The 25,579-nt window shown below is 39.4% G+C and overlaps 3 protein-coding genes across 5 annotated transcripts; 2 read left to right on the plus strand and 1 right to left on the minus strand.

Moving 5' to 3' along the window:
• Nucleotides 1-22: 22 nt before the first annotated feature.
• ppp4r1l (protein phosphatase 4, regulatory subunit 1-like) lies at nt 23-18,802 on the plus strand. 3 transcript variants are annotated; one of them, XM_074641350.1, is made up of 20 exons: nt 23-295; nt 2,988-3,032; nt 3,577-3,706; nt 5,385-5,491; nt 5,707-5,849; nt 6,030-6,176; nt 6,947-7,054; nt 8,531-8,596; nt 8,800-8,958; nt 9,649-9,773; nt 10,380-10,897; nt 10,993-11,306; nt 11,794-11,886; nt 12,030-12,215; nt 13,282-13,443; nt 13,752-13,852; nt 14,096-14,216; nt 15,128-15,262; nt 15,889-16,030; nt 16,656-18,802. In XM_074641350.1, the coding sequence occupies exons 1-20, from the start codon at nt 289-291 to the stop codon at nt 16,799-16,801; spliced, it is 2,955 nt and encodes a 984-aa protein (XP_074497451.1). In that variant the 5' UTR covers nt 23-288; the 3' UTR covers nt 16,802-18,802. The 3 variants fall into 3 exon arrangements, with proteins under 3 accessions (XP_074497451.1, XP_074497461.1, XP_074497443.1); XM_074641360.1 differs by having other exon boundaries at nt 10,419-10,897; XM_074641342.1 differs by lacking the exon at nt 23-295 and having other exon boundaries at nt 2,927-3,032.
• A 206-nt stretch (nt 18,803-19,008) lies between these two features.
• Nucleotides 19,009-21,107, minus strand: bcdin3d (BCDIN3 domain containing). Its single transcript, XM_074641374.1, has 2 exons — nt 20,822-21,107; nt 19,009-19,677 (listed from the first exon to the last, which is right to left on the minus strand). The coding sequence occupies exons 1-2, from the start codon at nt 21,023-21,025 to the stop codon at nt 19,126-19,128; spliced, it is 756 nt and encodes a 251-aa protein (XP_074497475.1). The 5' UTR covers nt 21,026-21,107; the 3' UTR covers nt 19,009-19,125.
• Nucleotides 21,108-22,729: 1,622 nt separating this feature from the next.
• On the plus strand, nt 22,730-25,558 carry cox14 (cytochrome c oxidase assembly factor COX14). Its single transcript, XM_074641425.1, has 2 exons — nt 22,730-22,885; nt 25,070-25,558. Exon 2 carries the CDS (start codon nt 25,080-25,082, stop codon nt 25,254-25,256), a length of 177 nt encoding a protein of 58 aa, XP_074497526.1. The 5' UTR covers nt 22,730-22,885; nt 25,070-25,079; the 3' UTR covers nt 25,257-25,558.
• The last annotated feature ends 21 nt before the right edge of the window (nt 25,559-25,579 follow it).

The raw sequence follows: 25,579 nt of genomic DNA on the forward strand, positions 1-25,579 counted from the left end.
CCGTGACATCACGTGACTGTTTGGGTCTGTTTTATTGTTTGTGGAGAGAAACACACACAAAGCAAAGCACAGCAAAGCACAGCACCACGGGCTGCTTATATTACACCTCCGTGATGTCCAGGCTGTGCCCGAGGGTTTGGGGTTTGTTCTAAAACAACATCATCTAACAGGAGGTGAATCCAGCATCAGGAAGTCCCTTCAGGAAGTAGTTTAAGTGAGGTTGTTTGAGTGACAGCTGAGCGGCGGTGACAGCCCACTAACGGGACGGCAGCCCGCACAGCACTCAACATGGCAGGTAATAACGACACTTTTTACTAAATACTCCAACACTTTGACGCTGTGTTGGAACTTATAAAGCTGCATTATGCTCTAAAGAGTGTGTGTATTAAAACATATCGGGTTTAATTTGAGTGTATTTGTGGTGTAAAGTGCAAAAGGCGAGCCAAGTCATGCGAGAAAGCAGCCTTGTTAGCAAACTTAGCACTAGCCAGCTAGCTTACGAGAAGCTACTCAAAGCTACTCGCTATGTGTGACTTTCTAGGTTACATTTAAACACATAACTACTCAGTACTGGTGCTATATTTACTAAAGCACACATCTCTTCTATAGTTAGACATCACTATGTGTGTTCAAGGGTATCTATTTATCGAGCTGTTGTCATAGCAAAGGCTCGCGAGTTGACCTAGCTAGCGAGCTAACGTTAGCCGAGGTGCTAAAGTCATTTTATAAGCTGAGCAAATCCTCCGTTATAGCATGCATAACAAAACGGGGAGATGTCGGTCTACGTGTTTCTATGTGAGGGTGTTTGTTAAACCAGTCGTGACTTTATTTACTCAAAACTCTTAAAACAACCACGTTTATAGTGTTTTTTTTCGAGATGGGGAGTTGTTTTTATATCTGGAGCACATTCCCCTGCATGCTAATGCCAGCTGTAAACACTGCTGCTGTTAGACGTCCCAGCACATGCTGCTCCTTCTGAGCTCTTCCTCTGACAACACTATTCTGAGTTTATTGTCCTTTATGTATGTATGTATGGCTGGGTGGTATTGAAAACAAAGCAGGAAAGAAAGTCTTCTTGTAGTGTTGTTGGCCTATATTATGTGATCACACAAAATATTGTTATGCATTGAAAATAAGCTCTTTAGCATGAACATAAACTAGTTGTGTTCATCACAGGCATCATTTTCAACCAACTAGATTAGAAATGATTCTATTATTTATTCTTTATTCCAGAAGAATTGCACCTGGTTTGTGTTTTTAATTTATGCAACAACACAGTTGTCTAAGTGATCCAACAAATGTTTATTTGATTTAAATGAATGTAGATAAGTCATGACACTCAAAACACCACGTTTAATGTTGTTTTTTTTGAGATGGGGAGTTTTGTTTTTATATTTGGAGCACATTCCCCTGCATGCTAATGCCAGCTGTAAACACTGCTGCTATTAGATGTCCCAGCAACATGCTGCTCCTTCTGGGACTTCTTCCTCTGACTACACTTACTCTGAGATATTGTCCTTTTATATATGTATGGCTGGGTGGTATTGAAAACAAATCAGGAAAGAAAGTCTTCTTGTAGTGTTGGCCTATATTATGTGATCACACAACATATTGTTATGCATTGAAAATAAGCTCTTTACATGAACACAAACTAGTTGCAACATAACAAATATGTCCTGAATTACTTAACGAGCTAGTTAGTGAAGAGGTTTGAAATTTGACCCAGCAGAACGTCAACTTATATATACAAATAACAACGACACACAATACATGTGTGTTGTTCCTAGTTTCTGAGTGAAAGTCCTGTATGTGATCCAGGAGAAACATCACATTGGACTGCATTATGATGGAATAACAAACTGGATATCTAATTTTCTGCCACATACTTTATTCCAGAAGAATTGCACCTGGTTTGTGTTTTTAATTTAGGCAACAACACAGTTGTCTAAGTGATCCAACAAATGTTTATTTGATTTAAATGAATGTAGATAAGTCAAGACACTCAAAGACCACGTTTAATGTGTCTTTTTTCGAGATGGGTAGTGTTTTTATATGTGGAGCACATTCCCCAGCACATCCTTCTCCTAATGGGACTTCTTCCTCTGACTACACTACTCTGAGTTATTGTCCTTTTATGTATGTATGTATGGCTGGGTGGTATTGAAAACAAATAAGGAAAGAAAGTATTTTTGTAGTGTTGGCCTATATTATGTGATCACACAAAAATATTTTATGCATTGAAAATAACATAAAAAAAGCATAGATGATCCATAGATATACAATAGAAAAGTACCCGCACACTGAAATCAGAGGTTCCTTAAGTTTTTATTAGCAGCGTTTTGACCCAAACCCGGGTCTTCCTCAGACGAATATCCGAAGAAGGAAATTAAAGATGTAAACACAGAAATGACCAGTGATATCATATCATTCAATCACAGTCATTTTGTGCACATGGCGCTTTTAGATAGGGCAGGGGGGCGGCTGTACCTGGGGAGGCAAGTTGCTCCACAGGCGCTTTACAGCAGCCCACTGCTCCTAAATGCTTAGGATGGGTCAAATGCAGAGGTCAAATTTCATGTATGCACCTGTATGTGTATGATGATTGTAGTAAAGTTTAAGTTTTATTTCAAATTCATTGAATTTATAGCGGGACCGCATGTATTAAAAAGAAAATCAACTAAGACAATAGTTTGGGATCCAGGAAAAACATCACACTTATATTTACGAACTTGTTTTGATTTCTTCATCTTGCACGTCACTACACCGGCGATGTCATAGTTTTGGTTTTGTAGAGTAACTAATCAGCGAGACCAAAGTGATTTATTGTCAATCTTACTGTAGGAGACTTTGTCCCGTCTTCGTAATTGTCAGCCTGTAAACCTGCCAACACAGTTTCATTTTGTAGGGGGAGTGTTGCATTGAGTGACGGTATGTTGATGACATGTTTGCCACCATGGATTCCCCCTCTAATTGCCTTGTCCTTGCAGGTCTATCTTTATACTTTGAAGATGGCCATGACGATCTGGATGATTGTGAGTACCTTGGTTATTTAATTTTTTTAACAAAACCACATTAAATAATTCCTGGATTTATGGATTCATTTCTTGTATATATGTGGAGCGTTGTTTTCTCCGCCTTCAGCTGAGAGATATATGGACGTCTCATCTTTCTGGACAACCCCATTCACCCATGTGAAATATAAATCTGTCAATAGTATTTCAGGGTTTTACGCCTTGCTATTATTAGCTGTAATACAGGCCGACAGTCCCTGTTGTCTGCATTAGCGAGGGTGATGAAACAGCGTTTGGATCCAACTGCAAAGCCAGTGTGTGTTATAGTTGGAACATAAAATGGAATAATTAGTTAAACCTGAGGCTTTCTGCTGTATTCGCACATTGGAGGTTCTTCATTCCTGACATTTATCCTGACTCAGTTTCTTCAACATGGCACTGTGACTACTGTGGTGCATCTGTCAGCCCTCATTCAAATGTTTTGCTTTTGTAGGCATCAGCTCTGTAGTTCAGAGATGGTTCCAGTTTGTGTGACTATAAAATGATCTGTTTTTCCATCCCACAGTTGGATTTGATGACTATGGTTCAGAGTGCGACGGCATCCGCATCACAGCTTTCCTCGATGCAGGACAAGACAACCTAACTCCTCTTGGGAGGCTAGAGAAGTATGCCTTCAGTGAGAATGTCTTCAACAGGTAAGTGGAGCCCTGTGGTCAGGCTGTAAACTCTACACAAAAAAAACAGACAAAATGCTAAATATCAGACAGACAATGGGATGTTCATACAGTGTTTGGCGGTTGTGAGGATGCATTGTCAAACTCGATAGTACGATGTAAACACATTGTATTATAGGGCAAAAAAACCTCTTGATTACTCTTCATTAGCATTCTTCACTGTTGGTAGCTTGATTTCAGAGATAAAATGATGCAAAACTTACAGTTGCGGCAACTGAGGTTGGAAGTAAAGGAATCTCAAATCACAAATGAACAGTAACACATCACAAAAAGATTAAAACAGTAAGCCAGGATCATGCTTTAATCCAGCCACTGTTTACTTTCTGACCGTGGCTGTGTCCACACTAATATCAATACATTTGAAATGCATCCTTTTTTCTCTCATCTACATTAAGCCCACTTTATTTTTCGTTGACAACTCATTTATATTTTTCTTTGAGCATAAAGCAGTGTTTTGTATATATATAATTTAATACATATAACTATGTTTTTTTGCTACCAGAAAGAGGATGAATAAATTTTTTTGGTTTGGTATTTCAATGTGGAAGCCAAGCTTCAGGAAAACTGTTTGACATATAAAACTGTGATTTCAAATTTGTCTGCAGTTGAGTAGACATGTCCTAAAGTTGACACGATTTGTGTTGAGAGCATTACCCCTAGTCGATCTTAGAAACAAGGAAACATCTGCAAGCTAGTGGGACTTGGTATCAAGGAAACATCTGGCCGATGTCACTTCTTGTAGAAAAAGTGATGTGAAGATGTATCCAGATATTCAAATGAACTTTTCCTTTTATAAACTCTACCAGGAAACTGTTCAGTGATAACTTCCCCTTTGCACCAAATTAAGTTAATTTCTCGGTCTTTTGTTGTATTTTATGCAGTGTATAACAGGAACAGGAAATTGTATTATTTGCACTGTTAAAAGAAAGTTTGATTGTTAGATCGCTCACTTAATGTTCAGGGATTGCAAGGAAATCATTGCTGAAATGTTTTATGGCTCAAATAAGTAATTGTAATTGTATAAATTGTATTGAATAGTGGCTAGATTATATCGTAAACCCCACATTGGAAAGTCATCTTCAGATGTGTTTTAAGTCATCTAGAAGACTGTATACATTCCTGTGTAATTACTCATCACATACCTGCTTTAACTCTGTAGTGCAGGAATGCAAAGACTTAAAGTTGAGCCGTGGGTGGCGTCTGACTGAATATGGAAATAGGTTGACAATAGTAGCCCAAATTTATTGTAGCTTTAAAGTCATTAATGATGACAAATTTTGATTTCTGTAATTTTAGTGAGATTTATAATGTGTATTTTGATGTGGTATTTTCTGCGTAGTAAACAGTAAAAGTCTGCCAGATGGCCTCAGTTTATTTAAAGTCCTCTGCAAACATTTAACACTGCTCTGTTGTCCCCACTCAGTCGTGTTTAGTTCCTGTCTTAATACTTTTCATGCTCGGCTTTGCAGGGTTCAAGCCCTCCTGTCATTTCCATGTACACGTGTGTGGGTGTGGGTGTGGGTGTGTGCGTGTTACGCACTTGACAGCTCTGTCTGTGTGGTGTGTCACGCTGTGTGCATTCAGCACTCGTAGGTATTGGCAGGCACTCTACTAAGTTGACGCTCCTGTTGCTTTCTAGGCAGATCGTGGCCCGCGGCCTGCTTGATGTGCTTCGAGAGTTCAGTGACAATGAAAATGACTTTATCAGTGTCATGGAGACAGTTGCCAGAATGTCAGAAGATGGAGGTAGATGAATTTTCCTTTTCATCAATTTAGTTGTCTCTAGATAAATCTACTTTTTGACTGTGGTTTCTTCCTCTTTTTTTTTCTATTTATTAAATGCAATAAAACTCTTCAATGATTTAGGCTTTACATGGTTGCAAGCACATAACACTTGTTTCACTGTAATGCACACATTTTCTGTTTGCACATTAAGCTTATACTTTAATGTGTGTACTCAGAGCCCACAGTGCGAGCCGAACTGATGGAGCAGGTCCCCAACATTGCCATGTTCTTGCACGAGAGTCGGCCCAACTTCCCAGCAGCTTTCTCAAGATACTTGGTACCCATTGTAGTCCGATATCTCACTGATCCAAATAACCAGGTAGGTTTCAAATGTACCACTTTAGTAGGTTATTTTGACAATGGAAATAGCATCACTTCTTGTCATTTTCTCCGAGCTCTTTTTCTTAGCTTTAAGGAAATATGAGACGTAGAAACAAATTAGTTCTTTGGTCAGATTCATTCACATAAAGAGTTTTTAACTTCCTGCCATGTTTTCCAGGTGCGGAAGACCAGCCAGGCAGCGCTGCTTGTTCTGTTGGAGCAGGGCCTTATCTCTAAAGCTGATATGGAGACCAAAGTTTGTCCAGTTCTGCTCGACCTCACAGAACCCAGCAGTGACGATGACTACAAAATCGAGGCAGTCGCTGTAAGAAACCCCTTTTATATTTTTTAAGCAAGAGATTTATAAAAAAAAAAAAAAAAAAAAGGTCTGATTTATTATCAGGGAAATGTGCTTGAATGAAATTTAGCTGAAAACCACATGGCACTAGACAAACCGCAGAGACACACAGTGGATTTCTTTTATTGCTTTACTGTGATCAGTCAATGCCTTAATCTGATACAGTCACCAGTCTAAAATACAAAAATAACGGCCTCTGTTTTGATGAAACATGATGGATGCAAGCAGAGATTGCTTTTGAGTTATATAAACTGTAATTCGTCATGCGTTATTGAACTGTCAAAGTTTTAAAAAAGTAATTTGTTGAACAAATTCATTGAAACATTGAATTTGCAATGCCTAATTGTAAATGTAATGCAAAGGCTCATAGTTGAATGTGATTATTATTTCTATTCAGTTGTATTTTGTTATAAAGTGTTACCCAATTCAAACAAAGTTTTCTCAAATCTGGTTCAGCCTCATTAAACACACATAACCTGCTTCTCAAACACACACACACACACACACACACACACACACACACACACACACACACACACACACACACACACAAGCTTCCTCTTTCCTTCTCTACTCTAAATATTGTTTCCTTCAGTGGAAAATATTTTGGCTTTCCGAAAAGCTTTCAGTTCAAGTCTTCAGCTAGTTTTCGTTCATCGGTGCAGAATAGCTGTGTAATTGATGCACAATCTGAGTTGTGATGGCACTAATTGCTCTCCATACGCCTCCTCTTGCAGATCATGTGTAAAGTTGTCACCATGCTGAGCAAAGACACTGTGGAGCATCTACTGCTGCCACGCTTCTGTGACCTGTGCAGTGATGCCAGACTCTTTCAAGTCCGCAAGGTAACGACCTCCAAATCATTTTCACCTCCTCCTCAAAGGTCAAGCTACTTTTAATAGTCTTAGATCACTAATGATTATAACCTACAAGACACAGCTGAGCAAACAGTTTTTTGAGCTTGAGTTTAATTGTGTCAGGATAAATTCAATAACACTGTGAGTCAGCCTTAATTCTGTGTTGCGCATCACCTTTGCCTACACTGCGCTGTTGTTTTTCTGTGAGGAATGTTAATTCTCTGGCATAACTCGTGGTAGTTGGGGAAGGATATTTAGCAGCTGCAAAGGTGGTCAAACATTGTGAATGTTGTATTTTTTTTTTCTGTCATAGTGTAATCCTCCTTTTCTCTGATGCTAAACTTTGAAGTTCATGACTTTTTTTTGCTGCTTTAGCTCAAAATATGCATGTGTTGCCCAGTGCTGCAGTCTCAATAAAACATACAACACCTTCTTTGATACAGTGAGCCATCAGAAATATAGTACATCTGAAAACCGACAATAGGAATTAGGGTTGGGCGATATGTTACAATTTTGACAGCTGTGAGTGGAACTTCTCTTTTTTTATCATGTCATGTAAATACTGCACAGGACGAAGATGCAAACCCCTCCCAAGACAATCACACAAAAACAAATGCACATGGCTCATGTTGCTAGGGGACCGTAACACACAGCAGTGACAATAATAGAAAAATCCCACAGAAAATACTTAGTGCGTTTACATGGACATAAGTTTCCCAGTTACGAGGTTGATCATATTCAGGATGTGATGTTTACATGAGCATAGAGAAATAAGATATTCCTTTATTAGTCCCACAGTGGGGAAATTTGCAAATTGGGTTATTAGTATCCCGGTATGCATGATAATAAATACTAGTAACGCTGCATTCACACCAAATCAGGTGTTGCGGCAAAATAACCAGTCCTCCCAGGACAAGTGAGTAGTGGATGAAGAGAAGCAGCCTCTTTCAATACTGAAAGACAAAACTCAGTTTCTTCTTTGCTCCAGACATGAGACGCTTTCGCTGCTGCCATTGTTTGTTTTACGTAACTTTGCCTCCCCGCCTGCGCAGATAGTCGGCGGCCCTCAATTACCGGGTTAAGATGTATATATATGCAACAGTAACCAGGTTTCTTTCAGAGTACTCCAGCTAGCATATTCAGGTTTCTCATAAACGGGATTAGGGCTTATCTGGGTTTCTGAAATCGTGATATGGTGTTTACATGCTCAAACACATAAACGGGATACTCATGTCCATGTAAACTCACCACAGTAGCTTGGGGAGATTTGTTAACAGTCTATGTAATGATAATGTTATTAGAATTATTAATATTCCTATTATTGTTATTGACCTCCTTTTGAGACTCAATGTAAATCTGTAACCTCTTGTCGAGTTTATTTGTTGTTGATGGTTTAAAATGAACATTATTTATTTTGCACTTAAACCCTGTTGTTCATTATTATGTTTGTATCGTGTCTTACAGGTCTGTGCAGCCAATTTCGGAGAGTTTTGTTCTATTGTGGGACAAGAGGCCACAGAAAAACTACTGGTGAGAAGCTCCAAGACTTCCCTTTTATTTGATTGAAAACTCCACAACTCCGTTTACATCTTTATTATGCAACACAAAAGTTTAACATTACTGTCCTTCAAGAATGTCAGTAGTTTCTTTGTACCCCTGCTGTTGATAAATCCCTTCACAGTTCAAACATTCACTGTTGGTTTCAGGTTTTACTGACTTGGTTTTGTTTTTAGATGCCCAAGTTCTTCGATCTGTGCTCAGACAGCCTGTGGGGCATCAGGAAAGCCTGTGCTGAGTGCTTCATGATGGTTTCCAATTCTACCTCTCCAGAGGTGCGACGTGCAAAATTGTCACCCCTGTTCATCAGCCTCATCAGTGACCAGTCTCGCTGGGTAAGACACACACACACACAAAAAAATTATATTACATAAAATTACAAGCACATTTATGTATACCTTCCTCTGTATGATGATGAAAATAGAGCAGTTGTCCTCACCACTATATGCATCTTCTAGTTCCTGATTTTGACCTACATGCTTTATCTTCATTTAGATTATAATTCTTTGTTTTCTTTTTCGGAATGTTCAGTAAAATGTTAAAATAAGAAAAATCTAAAGTCATAAAATTGGGAGCATAAATGATTATTACTGGGGGTTGAAGTTTGTCAGTGTTTTAGTCTCAAAGGGGTCGCAGACTGAAGCCCAATCTGTACTTTCCACATCCGTGTGGGTCCACATGACATGGAAAATGACACATGTAGATTTTAGCATCTACACGTGTCCTTGAGAGTCCTCGTGGAGCCCATTTATGACCACATAGACAGTTTGCACCGATCAACATGTGTAATCTTGTCTGTGTATGCAGACGGTCAGTGTACTATAAACAGAACTGCATGCTATTCCACTGTCCATGTATGTGAACTATTTTGGACCATATCCAACCCATAAAAATGGTGTCTCATGCAAATAATCCTTTTCATGAATGAGTTGAGATCATAAGCAAATGAAGACGATTGGATTTAGAGTTATGAAAAATCTCTGTTGTCATGATAAAACTGAGATTCCTCTCTGCTCCACTTTTAGGTGCGACAGGCTGCCTTTCAGTCTCTGGGGCGTTTCATCTCCACCTTTGCCAATCCCTGCAGCACAGGCCTTCACTTCAGAGAGGACGGCGCCCTACTAGAGTTCCCCAGGTGTACATTGGACAGGTAAGACCACCTGACCTTCATCACCACTGAATCTTCAATGAATGATGCATCTTAGTAGCTTAAACTTTGGCAGAAATTGTATTGTTATTTCATTAAATTATCAATTGTGAATCAGTTATAAATGCTCAGGCATTACTATAACAATATATGCTGTGGCACTACATGAATCTGAGTTTGTCTTGTGTACAGACACAGTTTAAAGGGTTGCATCATTGGTCCAATGACTCATACTTGTCTGGGTGTTAACATGTCAGACCAGTATTTATTTATTTTTGTTTAGAGGCTAATTTGCTGAAACGAAAATGAAAGGAATAGAAGTTGACATGGATGAATCCGTTCTTTACCTTTTTATACTTTATAGAAACAATTTTCTCTTAAATGCTTCAATTTACACTTTGAGTATGTTTGACCAACTTTGAACCAGGGTTTAAGGTTTGTTTCTGTTCAAAACTCAACAATGGTAAGCTCAGATGCAGGTGGAATAATGTAACTATTGGCTTTGGGTTGTGAAGCTAGTGCTTAACATTTACAAAGAGACTAATGACAAGATATAGTACAGTATATCCTCTCCTAGTATTTCTTTACATTTTGTTACTCTTATTTCAGCGACTGCTCCCTAAACTCTCTGAACTGCTCCGACATTAGCGGCTGCCACACAGGAAGAACCATCGCTCACACGCCTCCCAACCAGGATGGCCGCGCCACACCATCCCCAGAGCACCAGTCGACAGCTTACGGCGAGGAAATGCACAACTTTGATGACAACCACGCTTCTGTTCCCAGAGAGATGCGTGGCGGCTTCACCCGCATGGTCTCAAATAGCAACGCCAGCCCTACGACTACAAACAACGCTAAGAACACAAAAGACATGGAGCCGACAGACGAGAACTTTAATTCTTTCAACTATTGGAGATCTCCTTTACCAGACATCAGCGGGGAACTGGAGATGCTAAATAGTCCAAAATCAGAGGAAGTGACAGAACAGGAGGAAAATAAAGAGGATGTGGAGGAAGAGGAACCTGATTGTCCGGGTTCCAGGTCCAGCCCTGGCAAAGCTACCAGTGACCAGATCCAGAAGGTCTTGGACTGTTTGCAACCGCACATGGATGACCCTGATGTACAAGGTGGGTATACAGAGCCATAATACGTATGATTAGCTGTAAACGTTTGGCAATGTAATGGCATGTAGACTGAGTTGTGCATGTGTATTTACCTCCAGCTCAAGTCCAGGTGTTGTCCGCGGCTTTGAAGGCAGCCCAGCTCGACAGCCCGGAAGACGACTGCCCCACAGACGACGGCCTGACTGAACCCGAGCCAGAAGAGCAGCCTGAGGAGGACATCAGCAGCCCCTCTGTGGAGAGCAAATCTGTGGAGGTTCAGTCTGAGAGTGAAGAGAGTCCCGAAGAGGAGGAGCAAACAATGGAAATTCCTCCAGCCTCCGAGACGAGCCCTGTCCAGGAACAAGGGGACGAAGAGACGCAGACGGAGCCCCTGGAGGACCAGGAAGAGTCTCCTCCTGACTCACCAATTCTAGTATGAGGCTATTCAGCTCTTTGCAGCATGTTAAGTCAGCTGTTGTATGTTGTATAGCTGAACAGATATACTCAGTAACCACATATACTGGACTTAAGCTGGATTTATACTTGATGCAAGGGGTTAATGAGAGTTCTGCAAACCTGTGTAGGTTTTGATTTATACTGTAGCTCAGCATCAGATTTCTCCCATTAATGGCACAACCTAGACTGATGTATCGTATGTGATCAGGCCCTATTGTGCTTTAAAGACCCTGAAAACTTGGTTTCAAATCTCTTAAGTATTTCTATATATTCATGACAATGAGAGTTCAAGTTTGAAAAAGAAACATTGTCAGTAATTATTTAAGAGTTTAACAATAAAAACTCAGCTAATCTGTTTTATCAGGAATGTGCAGAAGAGTAATGAGAGATTTTAGCTTCTTGTGCTTGTTCCTTAATGTATGTGTGTGTGTGTGTGCGTGTGTGTGTATTTGTATTTTCCTCAGGAGTCTGAACTAATTGAGAGTGTGGAGGAGGAGGAGGAGGGAAAGGAAGACTCTGCTCACAGCCCAGTGTTTGATGATAAACCCAAGATCCAGGTCAGTCAGCACTTCTACCATACATCCCGTAAATAATAATCAGAACCTCACAGTTGATTGGCATAGACGTGGATTATTAAATACCTTCTCCCGGTGCATCTCGTTTGATCATCAAACTCTTTAATCTCTCGCCCCGTCTCCAGAATGTCATCCCCCAGCAGCTGTTGGATCAGTACCTCTCTATGACGGACCCAGCCCGGGCCCAGACGGTGGATACAGAGATAGCCAAACACTGTGCCTTCAGCCTGCCGGGGGTAGCACTTACTCTGGGACGTCAGAACTGGCACTGCCTCAAGGACACATATGAAACCCTTGCTACTGATGTGCAGGTAGGCAGAGAACTGGGGGAAATTATGAGTGTAATGTGGGCTTAGATTTGGTGTTTGATTCCAAAATGAGTGATTAACCACATAAGCATATATAAGCACTCTTAAAGGGACAGTTCAGATTTTTTGAAGTGGGGTTGTATGAGATACTTATCCATAGTCAGTGTATTACCTACAGTAGATGACGGTTGGTACACCCCTAGTTTGGAGAAGCGGGCAGGTGTACCAGCGCAGAAGCAAAGCAATGTACTGCTGTGGATGGGGCCGGCAGCAAAATGTATTTTATACACCGCTTTTACTATATTTACAATGATTGGATGTCCTCAGGAGACTTTTGTGTTTTCTTTTTGTTTGTGGCATTCGTACATGATTTTGCTCCCTATACGTTTACCCTGATTGGTGTGGTTGAGTGTTTCTGGACATATGATGCTGGTCTTGTGAAGAACTCAATCTCTTATTTGAGTATACTGGGTGCATTTAGTGAGGAAGTGAAGCTCTGTCTCAATGGCTTGTAGATCAAAGTGAGAACCGCAAAGTTTCTCTGCGTCTGGCTGTTTCGATGGCCGGTCTGTGGTCACTGAGTCATTGTTTCCTTTATTATATCAACTTTAGTGCTGACATACAGGATAGATAATTTTAGTTTTAGTTGTTGTCCTCGGGTAATATAGATCTTGTACAAATTCAATGCTTGAGGATGTGTGCAAGAAAGGGAACTGTACGAGGGGAAACATTACTTCACTTCACAGCAGCAGAGACGGCGTGACACCATTCAGTCACACTGTTGCTCATTACTTCATCACAGCACTGAATGCCACTGTTGGCATGACAACATTGCACTGAATAGTGGATTCAGACCAGTCACTGGAGGGGTTCAGACAGTTTCCCAGTAACATTATTTAGTTTAAAAATGTTCCTACATTATCAGTAAATATAGATAAACCAATAAGTGGTTGTTTTCCTTTTTAAAAAGCAACCCTAAAATGCTTTTTTACCAAGACACTTGCTTGTTCATTGCTGGTGCTATAATCCTTTTGTGTGTTTCTTTTCCCTCTACCTCCCCACCCCTCAGTGGAAGGTGCGGCGTACGCTGGCTTTCTCCATTCACGAGCTGGCAGTCATCCTGGGAGACCAGCTGACAGCAGCTGATCTGGTGCCCATCTTCAACGGTTTCCTCAAAGACCTGGACGAGGTCCGCATTGGCGTGCTCAAACACCTCTACGACTTCCTCAAGGTGAGATTATAGATTTATATGCTGCTGCAAGTAAGATGAGTAAGTTTGGTCTTGTTTCATACCGTTTGAGCATTACAGCACAGGAGGCTTGTAAGTTTTAGTTTGGACAACTACATTTCAGCAATAACGATTTATGTTAAAGATGACAAAAATGATTCAGTTGAATTCACAGCACTGCTAAGATTTGAGTGTTCTGTTTTGCAGCAGTTTTGGTTTCCAGTTAAAAAAAGAAAACCACAGTTGGACAGTTTTGCTTTACAGGTCGTACTAGATAACAAAATTGGTTCATGTGCTTCTTCTTGTTGCAGCTGCTGCACGCAGACAAGAGGAGAGAGTATCTGTACCAGCTGCAGGAGTTCATGGTGACGGACAACAGTCGCAACTGGAGATTCAGATATGAGCTGGCAGAGTGCGTCTTCTTTTCCTCTCCCAATTGGGAAATAATTAAATTAGATTTTTATTTCTCTAGGGAATTTACTGTCGGTCTCACGGTTCATTTCCTAATTTTGATCTGTAATGCAATATTCAAAATTGCAGTTCATATAATGTTGATTGTTTGTATTTACTATATTGCACTTCTATTAATAGGAAAGTGTGCATGTTTGCCTGACTGACGCGTTCTCTCCTTCTCTCTCTCGCTGTCCCCCTCCAGGCAATTGATCTTGATCATAGAGTTGTACAGCCACTACGACGTGTATGACTACCTCAGACAGATAGCACTTACACTCTGCTCTGACAAAGTCTCAGAGGTCAGGTGGATCTCGTACAAACTGGTAAGTGAACAATATTGAATTTGTTTTTTGTGACAGACTTTGTGACAACTTGTGACATAGTTGGGTCACAAAGGGGGAAGTCAGTCTCACTGATGGATGATGTTCAGTACTTGTTTAAGTATGTGATGAAGCAATGCCCTGACAGGTGGCTCTATCTGATCATCTTACGTTGGCTACAATGACACTGGAGAGTCTTTCACTTTCAATTTGTAGCGTCTATCATCCCACTATATATTGATAACACGGCGCTGATATGCGAAAATGAACTAAAGGTTGTTTTTTTCTATAAAAAAAAAATCAAAACAACGGTGGGGGTGGTGGGCAAGTAATGTAATCAGTGTATGCACAAACACCGCGTAACACCGACTACCGCTGCAAGCCTACTGCTAAGTTTTTATTTGTAAAGGAATAGTTTGTCATTTTGGGAAACCCTTCTCCTCTTTCTTTCCAAGAAAAACTCACTGATTATCACAAGACTCCAGGATTTTACTTCTCCTCTCAAAGTAACTTTAGAGGTGGATTTTGTTACCTTTGGACGGAGCCAGGCTAGCTGTTTCCCCGTTTCCAGTCTCAATGCTAAGCAAAGCTAACTGGCTGTTGGCTGTTGCTTCATATTGAACGGACAGATATGAGAGTAGTATTGGTCATATCATGTAACTCTCAGCAAGAAAGCAAATAAACATGTTTCCCAAAATGTTAACTATTCCATTTAACGCAAATGGCAGTTTGAGATTGTCAGGCTATGCAGCAGTCATTATAGCTACTGTAGACAGCATCTCATCTTTTCATCATATTTTTTTGCTCATATTCTGTTATTCTTTTATTGGTCCAATGTCTGCCTCTGAATTTAATTTGTAACTGCAGTTTTAAATCCTATTTTTTAAGTGTGTCATAATCTCTTGTGTTCTCAGGTTGTAGAGATCCTCCAGAAGCTGTATGCATGTGGGGCCGATGATCTGGGCCTGAACTTTATCAACGAGCTCACCGTCAGGTTCTGCCACTGTCCCAAATGGGTGGGGCGGCAGGCCTTTGCCTTCATCTGCCAGGTCTGTTACTCTCATCTCACATTACTTAGCTGAAATGGTGGAACAGCAGCTCCTGTGTTGTCTGTCTACCTGTTCTTCAACTCCATAAACAGCCGTGTACACTATTTGATTGCTTGTCTGATGTTTGTCCGCTACAAACATGAAGCTACAGTAATGAAATGGCAAATTTAAATGTTAATCCCATTTATTGTTCTTGGAACATTTTTAATGCCATTTCCTTTTGAATTTCTCAACAAAAACATACTCTTTATGGTTCTGGATCTAAAATTGTCACAAGTAAAGGAAAAATGTCGTTTTTTTTTTTTTAGAGTGATGCTTCGTAAAAAATGTTGCTAAGCAGACGAAGCATTGGCTGTATTTGTATGTTCATGTTAGTCACGTTCTTATCCATCATCAGGTTATCTAGCTCCAGCTATGTATTGTGTAATACTACAGTGGGAAACTATTGGTTCATGAGTCTGTTTGTCAGCGTCTCTTGTCTGATTATTTCTTTTGATCTATTGTATCTGTCGGTTCTCGTGACAGAGGTTCATCCTCACCGAATGCCTCTCGACTTCCTTCTTCCTGTGTGTGGCTACCTGCCTGTGCGACTTTGTGTTTTTAATGTTTCCTTGTATTGTCTGTAGGCCATAGTGGAGGAGGATTGCATGCCCATGGAGCAGTTTGGCCAGCACCTCTTGCCCAGCCTGCTCAGCCTCTCCTCAGACCCGGTGGCCAATGTCCGCGTACTGGTGGCCAAGGCTCTACGACAGAGTGTCATGGAGAAAGGTAAAGTGCAAATAGAGTTGTCTTTTAGGGATAAAGCTGACTAAATTCAAATAAGTTGAAAAGACCAAAAGTGACAAAGTGTTAGCAAGTGTCTACATTCCCAACTTCCCATCAATTGGTTCTTATCGAAGATGTACATTTTTAAAAACAGGTCACAAATTCATTGTTTTTTTTAAGTCTTAGGTCATTTCTTTTTTTAGCAAACGATAAGCCAGCACACTGACAGCTGTTGTTGCCTGTTGGGCTTTAATTGGTTTAGTTATGATTTGAGCATATTTCTATGCTAAATGCAGTAGCTGTGAGGGTATCTGGACAATATTTGTCATTGTTTTGTGTTGTTAATTAATTTCCCATATTTCCCTACTCCCATGTTGATAAGAGTATTTTAATACTTGACAAATTCCTATTTTGAACAGTTGAAAAAATGTGCGATTGATTTGCGATTAACTCTGGACAATCATGCAATTAATCGCAATTAAATATTTTAATCAATTGACAGCCCAAAAAAAATATAGAATATTGCCTCTAACACATGCTCTGCCTCTTCTCTCTAATACACACACCACATAGCATTTCGCTGGTAGGTATTTACTTGAACTAACAGAGTCTCGTGTTTTGTGTACAGCTTACTTCAAGGAGCCCGGCTGTGCCTACTCTGACGAGCTGGAAGAGACCGTGATGGCTCTGCAGTCCGACAAGGACCGGGACGTCCGCTTCTTTGCCAGCCTGGACCCCAACAAAGGCTTGATGGACACGGCTCCCTTGATTTAGCCTCAGCTCCTGTATCCCATTACAGCCCCACCTGCCTGTCTACCTACCTGTCTGTCTGACTGACGCACAGTCGGCGTAACCCGCAACACCAGCACCTGACCAGATCCCCAACCACTCGCCTGCTGGGCAGACCTGCACCAACGACCACTTGGGAATCATGTCAGATGATCAGATTACCATATAAAAGTATGAGCATGCTCAAACAACAACAATCCAGGTCTCTGGTTGGGCACTACATAGCGCACAATGCATTCACAACACAAAATGCATACTTCTCAGAGTTTTCAGAAAATGAGCAGGACTCAGAGGTCAGCTGCACCACTTTGTGGGAGCCGCCGTATAACTTTTCCCTCACCCCTCCTCCACACTAACATCGACTCAATCCTTCCCCGATCACAGACTTGTAAAACTACGACGGGCTCTTTCTCTCCAAAGCTAATTGTAAGCTTGATATAAAAATTGATGAATTGAATTTTTTTTTTTTTTTCTTAATGCTTCTTTTTGTGGATTTCTTAACGAACAAGCGGGCGAAGCCTGCCTGACTCTGACGTGTGCACTAACTCAGGGGGACTCATCTGAACCTAAACAGCATTATTAGCTTACATGTTAAGCAGCAGCTCCTGGATCCCTGGTGAAAAAAAAACAAACTCCAGCTGCCTGAGCAACAGACCAGCCAAACCAAGTAGCTCTGCTGGTGTCTCTCGCCTCATTTCCTCTTAAATGCCTCTGTTGTCTCAGACGTCCTTTGTCTTCTGAGATGTCCTCTGGGTTATCGTCTGTTTCCCTTCTTCCCTTCTCTTCTTCACTCTCTCTGCATTTCTCCACCTGGTCTTCACGGGCCACTGAAACCACTACTACTGCACAGAAGGAACAGTGATTCTGCCACTCAGCGTAACTCATGATTAAAATCATATCTTGACGTTTTCGAAAGAACTGCTTAATGAACTGTTGATTGCCCCCCCCCCCCCCCCCCCGCCCCCCCCCTCGTGTCTGTTTACCAAAAATGTGACACAACGCGTCTCCCGAACGACAGGAGACAAAATGAAATACCTCTGTTTGGACACGACTGGCCAGTGTGGCGTACATGTAGAGGGATCCGCGGTTCAGATAGGCTCTGAATGTCCTCAATGGGTGATTCTTTGGTGTTGACTAAAAAACATCTTAACAAGGGCTCATGACGAAGTGACACAGGGTGACGTAAATCTCAGAAAGAAGAGGAAGAAAGCAAGCACACTGTTGGATTATGCATGTTTCCCCCCTCATCCTCCCCCCCTCTTGTGTATAGTCTATTCCAATTCCTTAAGGTTGACCTCCTGATATTGAATTATGTGACCATGGTAGCTTTCAGTGGATCTGACTGACCAGTTGTACAGTAGGATATAGGAATGGCTGTGACGATACTGAAAGACAACTCATCATTATTTCCCAGTCTCGGTGGAATGATTTTAAGTATGAGGTCTCTCAAAACGTTTTGCAACTCTTTTGTACAGCTTAAACCTGTGGAAAACGGTTTGTGTTTATGGAACCAAGGCCAGTTTAGTCGGGTTTTTACCCATCGAGATGTGTGTGAATATTGGGAGCAGTCACCAAGTCACTTTTTGTAGTCTCTCGAGCTCGTTTGTTCTCTCCTGTTGTAAATGGTAACCCTTTTTTTTTTTTTTTTTTTTTTTTGAACATGGACATAACTTGAGAACCTGATTGTGGTGTGTGCTGTGCATCTCAAGTCTTTCTTCCTTCGAAAGGAGAGCTCACTGCGGTAATGGCGGTGTCTACTCATCTCGTCTGTCTGCGATTTGTGTCCATCTCATTTTTTATGTAGTAGAACAGTTAATATATACATTTTATGAAAATTATTTTTCTTTTCAATTATGCACCACTGTTCAAAGATTTTATATCCTAACTTTACAAAATTTACAACCTTTGTAATATTCAATGGTTTCTTTTAAAAAGACATTTTATGTAATGTTATTTTTAGTATTCTGTAATTAAAATGATGAAAATGAATGTGATGTGCTTTAGTTTTGCATTATTGACCACTGTGGTTGTCAGCTCTGACACAGAAGGAAGTAGCCGCTTGATAATGGAAAACTCTGTTTTATCATTTAATCTGCACGGTAACGATTGTATACATAAAGTAAACTGTTGTATAGATAGGTTATCTCTTTTTAAACAATACACTGTCATAATCATTGCAGATTAATGTTGATCAACTAAACAATTCAACTTTACTTTTCTCCCATTCCCCACATTGTTTTCTTCCTGATCATGTTCCTGCAGCTCCTTTGCATCAGCAAGATGAAAACTCTCCACATCGTCCCTCAGTCTCATCTCCTTTTGAAGAGCAGCAGCTTTCGGTCCCATGTAGTGCTGCCAAAGCTCTGGATGAGCTCCATGCCACAGTGTCTCTCCAGGTGCTCCCTGGCATGTTCTGCTACGTCCCCACGGATCTTCAGGGTCTTAAAGTGGTCAAAGTCTGAGCGGCCCAGCTTCCTCAGCCGCCGGGCCGCAGAGCGGTAGCATTTCCAGGGCTGTGCCTCCAGCAGGAGGTGCTGACTGAGGGAGGCCAGGCGAGAGAGCAGCTGCAGCAGACCGGCGTCTCCGTGGTTTAGGTGGACCCACATGGTGACAGCCAGGCACAGACAGAGGTGGAAGTGGGAGCAGCCGCGCTGGTTGAGGTAATCCTGTAGCTGGTGGGTGTCTTTAGTGATGTCCAGGGGGATGAAGGAGATGTTGCTGGGGAGAGGGTTGTTCTGCTGAGCCCTCTGAATGAGAATCTCGTCCAAGTCAAAACCCAGAAGATGAACTTTCCTCTTATCTGACTCCTCTTGGCGCAAAGGCTCCTGAACCAGATGCTTGTAAAAGGCTATACTCAGTTCCTGCCATTCACAAGGGGAGAGAACAAAGAGGACCGCTTTTACTATACAAAAAAATATGGTTATACAGACAGATATTATCTTCATTTAAAATTCTATAAATTCCAAGATGTGTCTCGAACATGCCATATATGTCATGCTGGATCACCATATGCATCACAGGCTAATGTGTGAAAAAGACAAAATGTGTACAGTGTTGGAAGAAGTACTCAAATCTTTTATCTTTTACTTTAAGTAGCAATACCACAGTGTAAAAATACTCCCTGCATTCAAAATCTTACATAAGTAAAAGTACATGAGTATTCGCTTCAAAATATACATAAAGTACCAAAAGTAAAATAAAGCAGAATGGCCTATTTCAAAATAATAATAATTATATCACTGGATTATAATTAGTGAAGTGTAAGCATCACATGTGTTGCAGCAGGTAAAGGTGAGGTTAATTTAAATTTATATACTATTTCAACTATAGTACAATTTATGTACTACCGGTCAGATAGTTTAATCCATAATAATACCTCATAATTTATCTGTTGATTATATTTGGTATTAATAATCCGAATTTCCAAAGTAACAAGTAATGTTAACTAAAGCTGTCAAACAAATGTAGTGGAGTAAAAAGGTCGTGTCTAGAAGGTAAAACTCTCGCGAGACTCACTGCCCATCGAGGTAAATGCCAACAATCTCGCGAGAGTTACGCAACTAGTGGGTTACCTTCTAGACACGACCGAGTAAAAAAGTAAATTTCCCTCTGAAATGTTAGTGGAGCAGAAATATAGATTAGCATCAAAAGGAAATAATTAAGTAAAGTATAAGTACCTCAAATAATAATAATAATAATAATAACCATATTATAGTATGTCAAAAAGAGTATTTATATTATATATATTATAGTATGTCAAAAAGAGTATTGTTCTAATAATAATAATAATAATAATAAGTACCTAAAAATTGTATTTAAGTACAATTGTATTGAAGTACAATGCTTGAGTAAATGCACTTAGTTATTCAACCACTTAATGTGTATGCAAAAGATTTGATTATGAAAGCTCTTTTGAAATATGTGAAAAAATTCCCCTCTGAGTGTGAGTTAAATATAGAGAATATACCATCTATAACATCTTTATATTGTGCTGGAGTCACATACCCCTGAGTTACAGCCCACGTCCAGGATGAGTGTGGTCTGCTGGTGGTCTCTGTGATCTAGATCCTGCAGTAATGAGGCAGGGATCAGGCTCAGACGGTTCTCCGGAGGGTTGAAGCTGTAATAGTTGATGAAGTTGCCATAAGGAGCCGCTCCTGGATCATTTAGTTCATCAGCAGCAACGCTGCTTATCGAGCATGTTGCCATTGTAATGTCTGTGTGCGCTTGCAAAATACGTCCGGGTGGAAAACAAGGGCTGCAGTCAAACAGGGACTACTGTATTAGTCTGTGGCTGTTACACCAAACCAACACCAAAGCCTCTTTCTAAGTAGATTTGACAGAAAATGATATTTTTATGACATACTATGAAATGTTTTTGTTTACATACTATAGGTTACTAATACTATTCTGTTTTTTTGACATACTATTTTATGACTTTTGTATTACATTTTTCGACATACTTTATTATGACTTTTTTGACATGACTTTTTTTCGACATAGTAAACTATGACGTTGTATTGACATACTATGCAATGACTTTTGTTGACATACTAAATTATGACCTTTTTTTGACTTCACTATTACTTTTTTAGACATAATATATTAGGATTTTTTATATGTGTGACATATTAAACTATGACTTTTTTTTCCACATGTATTCTATGACTTTAATTTTTCAACATATTTTACTATCATTTTTTTTTTTTGAGATACTATACTATGAGTTGTTTCCGACATACTATACTTTGACTTTTTTAATTTTTTCAACATGCTATAGTAAAAAACAAATTCATATAATAGTACATCGAAAAAAGTGCTAAAAAAGTAATAGTATAGTATGTCGAAAAATGTGATAAAAAAGTAATTGTATAATATGTCAAAAAAAGTGATAAAAAGTCATAGTATAGTATGTCGAAAAATGTCATGGTATAGTTTCGGAAAACATGATTAAAAAAAAGTCATAGTATAGTACGTTGAAAAAAGTGATTAAAAAGTCATAGTACATTATGTCCAAAAATTTGATGAATAAGTCATAATATAGTATGTAAAAAAAAAAGTGATAAGAAAGCCACAGTACAGTATGTCAAAAAAAGTCATGGTATAGTTTGTCGAAAAAAAGTGATAAAAAAGTCAGTTTTGTATGTCAAAAAAATAAAAAATAAATCACAGTATAGCATGTCAAAAAAAGTGATAAAAAAGTCATAGTATAGTGTGTTGGAAAAATTCACAGTATAGAATGCCAAAAAAATCATAAAATAATATGTTGAAAAAAGTGATAAAAAAAGTCATAGTATAGTATGTCGAAAAAATGATTAAAAAAAGTTATAGTACAGTGTGTCCAAAAAAATCATAGTTTAGTATGTCGAAAAAAAAAATCATTGCAGTTTTTCGAAAAAAAAAATCGTAGTGTAGTATGTTGAAAAAATATAAGTTATAGTATAGTATGTCATAAAAGAAGTCATAGTATAGTATGTCGAAAAAAGTGATAAAAAAGTCATAGTATAGTACGTCGAAAAATGTCATAGTACACTATGTCGAAAAAAGTCACAATATAGTGTGTCGAAAAAAAATTAACTTAAAAAAAGTAATGAAAAAGTCATAGAATGGTATGTCAAAATAAGTGATAAATAAGTCATATTATAGCATGTCGAAATAAGTGATAAATAAGTCAAAGTATAGTATGTAGCAAAAATAAAAATAAAAAGTTATAGTATAGTATGTTGAAAAAAAGTCATTGTTAAGTATGTCGCAAAAGTAATATATATATATGGACTATAATTTCGATTTACTAAACTAATACAAAAAAAACTTGTATTAGTATTATATATAGTATTTTATATATATATTAATCCAATATAGTAACTGTATGTTCTCCGGGTCAGTAGGAGGCGCTCCCAGTTTTGTCAGAAGAAGAGAAAAGTCCCCTCTGTGTTTCCGTACCTTACGACAGCGAAGGTTAGTTAATACATCCATGTTAGTTATCTTCCTGCTAACTCCTCCAGTCGACTGCTGACATTGGGGACATAATAGATAACCTGTTCGTGTTATCGCTTCTTAATATAAAAGGTAAGATCAGATTTAAGTTCTTGCTTTGAGAGGAGACGAGACAAAAACGTGAGGTTTGTATAGAAGTTGATACAACAGTGTGTTTACTAGTGTGATCACTAGTGTGATTACTAGTGTGATCACTAGTGTGATTACTAGTGTGTTTACTAGTGTGATCACTAGTGTGATCACTAGTGTGCACACACAGCTGACTGCTGGCTATCTTTGGTCCTCATCAGTGAGTCAATGTGCAAGGAAAATAACGTGTGCAGCTTTGATGCTCAAACATGTCAGTGTTAACATCTTAGAAACATGTTTCTTTATTTGCATGTATATGATGAGTACTGTGCTGCAGTGGTGGGACAAGTATTCAGGTTTTCTACCACGATGCATGAAAAGCACTCAGTTACAAGTTAAAGTACAACACTCACAATTCACCTGAATAAAAGTACATGATCAGTCATCAGCTAAATGTACTTTCAGAGCTGTTACACACATTACTGTAGATTAGATTACAGACCACTACTTTATACATTGTGAGTAAGCCATATTTATAATGATATATCATGATTTCTAAGCTTACTATGTGTTCTGTATGTGAAATATGAATCTGTGAATCTACTATATAAGACAATAATTTCTAATGTAGTGTAGTAGAAGTATCTTTTGAACATTACACAATAGGGGTGAGTGATGTGTATAAAATCTTCTACCATGATATACATGATGTTATTTTGTAATATTTATGTATTAAGATATAGTAAAATCTTCTGGAAAATCAAGTGAGAAACTTTTTTTTTTTTTTTCTTGTCTAATTCTGGAAATTAACCAAAATTAAACACCTTTGCACTCCAATCACATCAGGGTTCCTACGCAACATGGAAAAAAAGAACAGAGGGGATGGAAAACATTTCTGTTTCCAGACTACAGCCCCTATTCTGTTTTCTAAAATATACAATTCAGAATTTCTAAGAATAAATTGATCATACAAGCAGCAGATTGAATCATGGCGTTTGGAGCAGCCAGTGCAACCAAAATATGTATCATTGTTGTAGGTCTATGGTACGACGGAGTATTAGGGCCAAATTGAGGAAAAATAAATACATTTGAGATTTCGAGAATAAAGTCATAATATTACGAGAATAAATTCATAAGTTTATGCGATAAAATGTCTTATGATAATAAAGTCATAAGTTTAAGAGAAAAAAGTCGTAATATTATGAGAATAAAGTCAATATTATAAAGTAGTAATTTTACGTGTTATTTTCTTTTTTCTCGTAATATTATGACTTTATTCTGGAAATCTCAGATGTGTTTTCCCTCAATGTGGCCCTAATACTCCATAGTACATTTGCACTTTGGCCCTCACTGCATTACACTTATATACTTCGACTATAAACTGTGTTACCTTCATCACAATGCTCAAATGTTTGGGAACAGGGAAGACACCGGCACCCGGTCGGAGACGATAACGTTTCTCTCTGCAGAGCCCCGTCACTTCACAAGACACGGAGAACCTCTGTTAGTCTGGAGGAGCTGCAGCAGTTATTTCTGCACAAACGTCCGCTGTACATTCACTAGATATCCTCAGAGCTAAACTAACTCTTCTGCAGTGTGAAGTGTGCGCGCATGCACGTGAGGTGAAGCGAGCAGAGTACAGCAGAGACTCCAGCCCTGTAGACCAAAGCTACGGTCTCCCCGCGTCCTCCGACCGCGGTCAACACTGTTTTGCGAGACGGGCTTCACTAGATAGAACTTTGCGGTTTTGGTGCTTCCGTGTAGTTTGTGTTGGAGTCTGAGTCTGAACAGCGTAGCCACACGCGAGCGCGCATATGCGAGCGCACATGGGACACCGACCCGGATTGATTTATACGTGTAAGAAGTTACAAACCGTCCCTTTTTAAATATGGTCTGAAAAATCTATAGAAAACACTGGAAATTTGAGTCTGGAAAAGTATGGAAATTTTGAAATGGTAAATGTGTAGGAACCCCGATTGATGCAAACATAATATAAATATCTAATTTGGCCATAAAACAATCCTGCACAGTGATTTGCAGCATACCACAGTATAAATAGTGTGGCACAATCTAGTGGTAGTATCTCTACTATAATACTTGAGTAAACATAATTGGTGACTTTCCACCACTGCTGTAAACTATTTTGCTGATGAACATGCTCTTACTTTCTGTTCCCGATCCCTTTAGGATCCTCATCATGGTGTCTGGAAAGCGCCTGGCTGACTTCGGCTATCGGACCTTTACCACCTCGATGCTGCTGCTGACGGGTTACGGCGGCTACCTGTGTGTGATGCGAGGGTACCGCTACATGGAGAAGCAAAAACAGCTGAAACTGGCAGCAGAAAACCAGGACCCCGAAGTCATGAAAGACTGATGTGAGATGGACTGTTGTTGTTTTTGCACAGATGTGGACATTTCCCATTCCTCCTTTGTTTTTGGTCCGTCGCTAAAATCATGAAGAGGTTAATTCTTCTCAGGACATTTAAGTGATCTCCTTTGCGAGGGTGTTGTGCCCTCACTAGGAAAATGTTTATAAAAACTTCACCAAGCAAATTGAATAAGAGCATATTATTTGCATCAACGGCCTGTGTAAAATCCATGTTGTGAATGTTTCAGGAGTGAAGAAGGCTGTAAATGTTTGTGTTATCTTATATTAAATGCCTTTAACCACACAAAGCACTGTAGTTGTTTATAATC

Source organism: Sebastes fasciatus, chromosome 1 (genome assembly GCF_043250625.1).
Source record: "Sebastes fasciatus isolate fSebFas1 chromosome 1, fSebFas1.pri, whole genome shotgun sequence".
Classification (NCBI taxonomy): Eukaryota; Metazoa; Chordata; class Actinopteri; order Perciformes; family Sebastidae; genus Sebastes; species Sebastes fasciatus.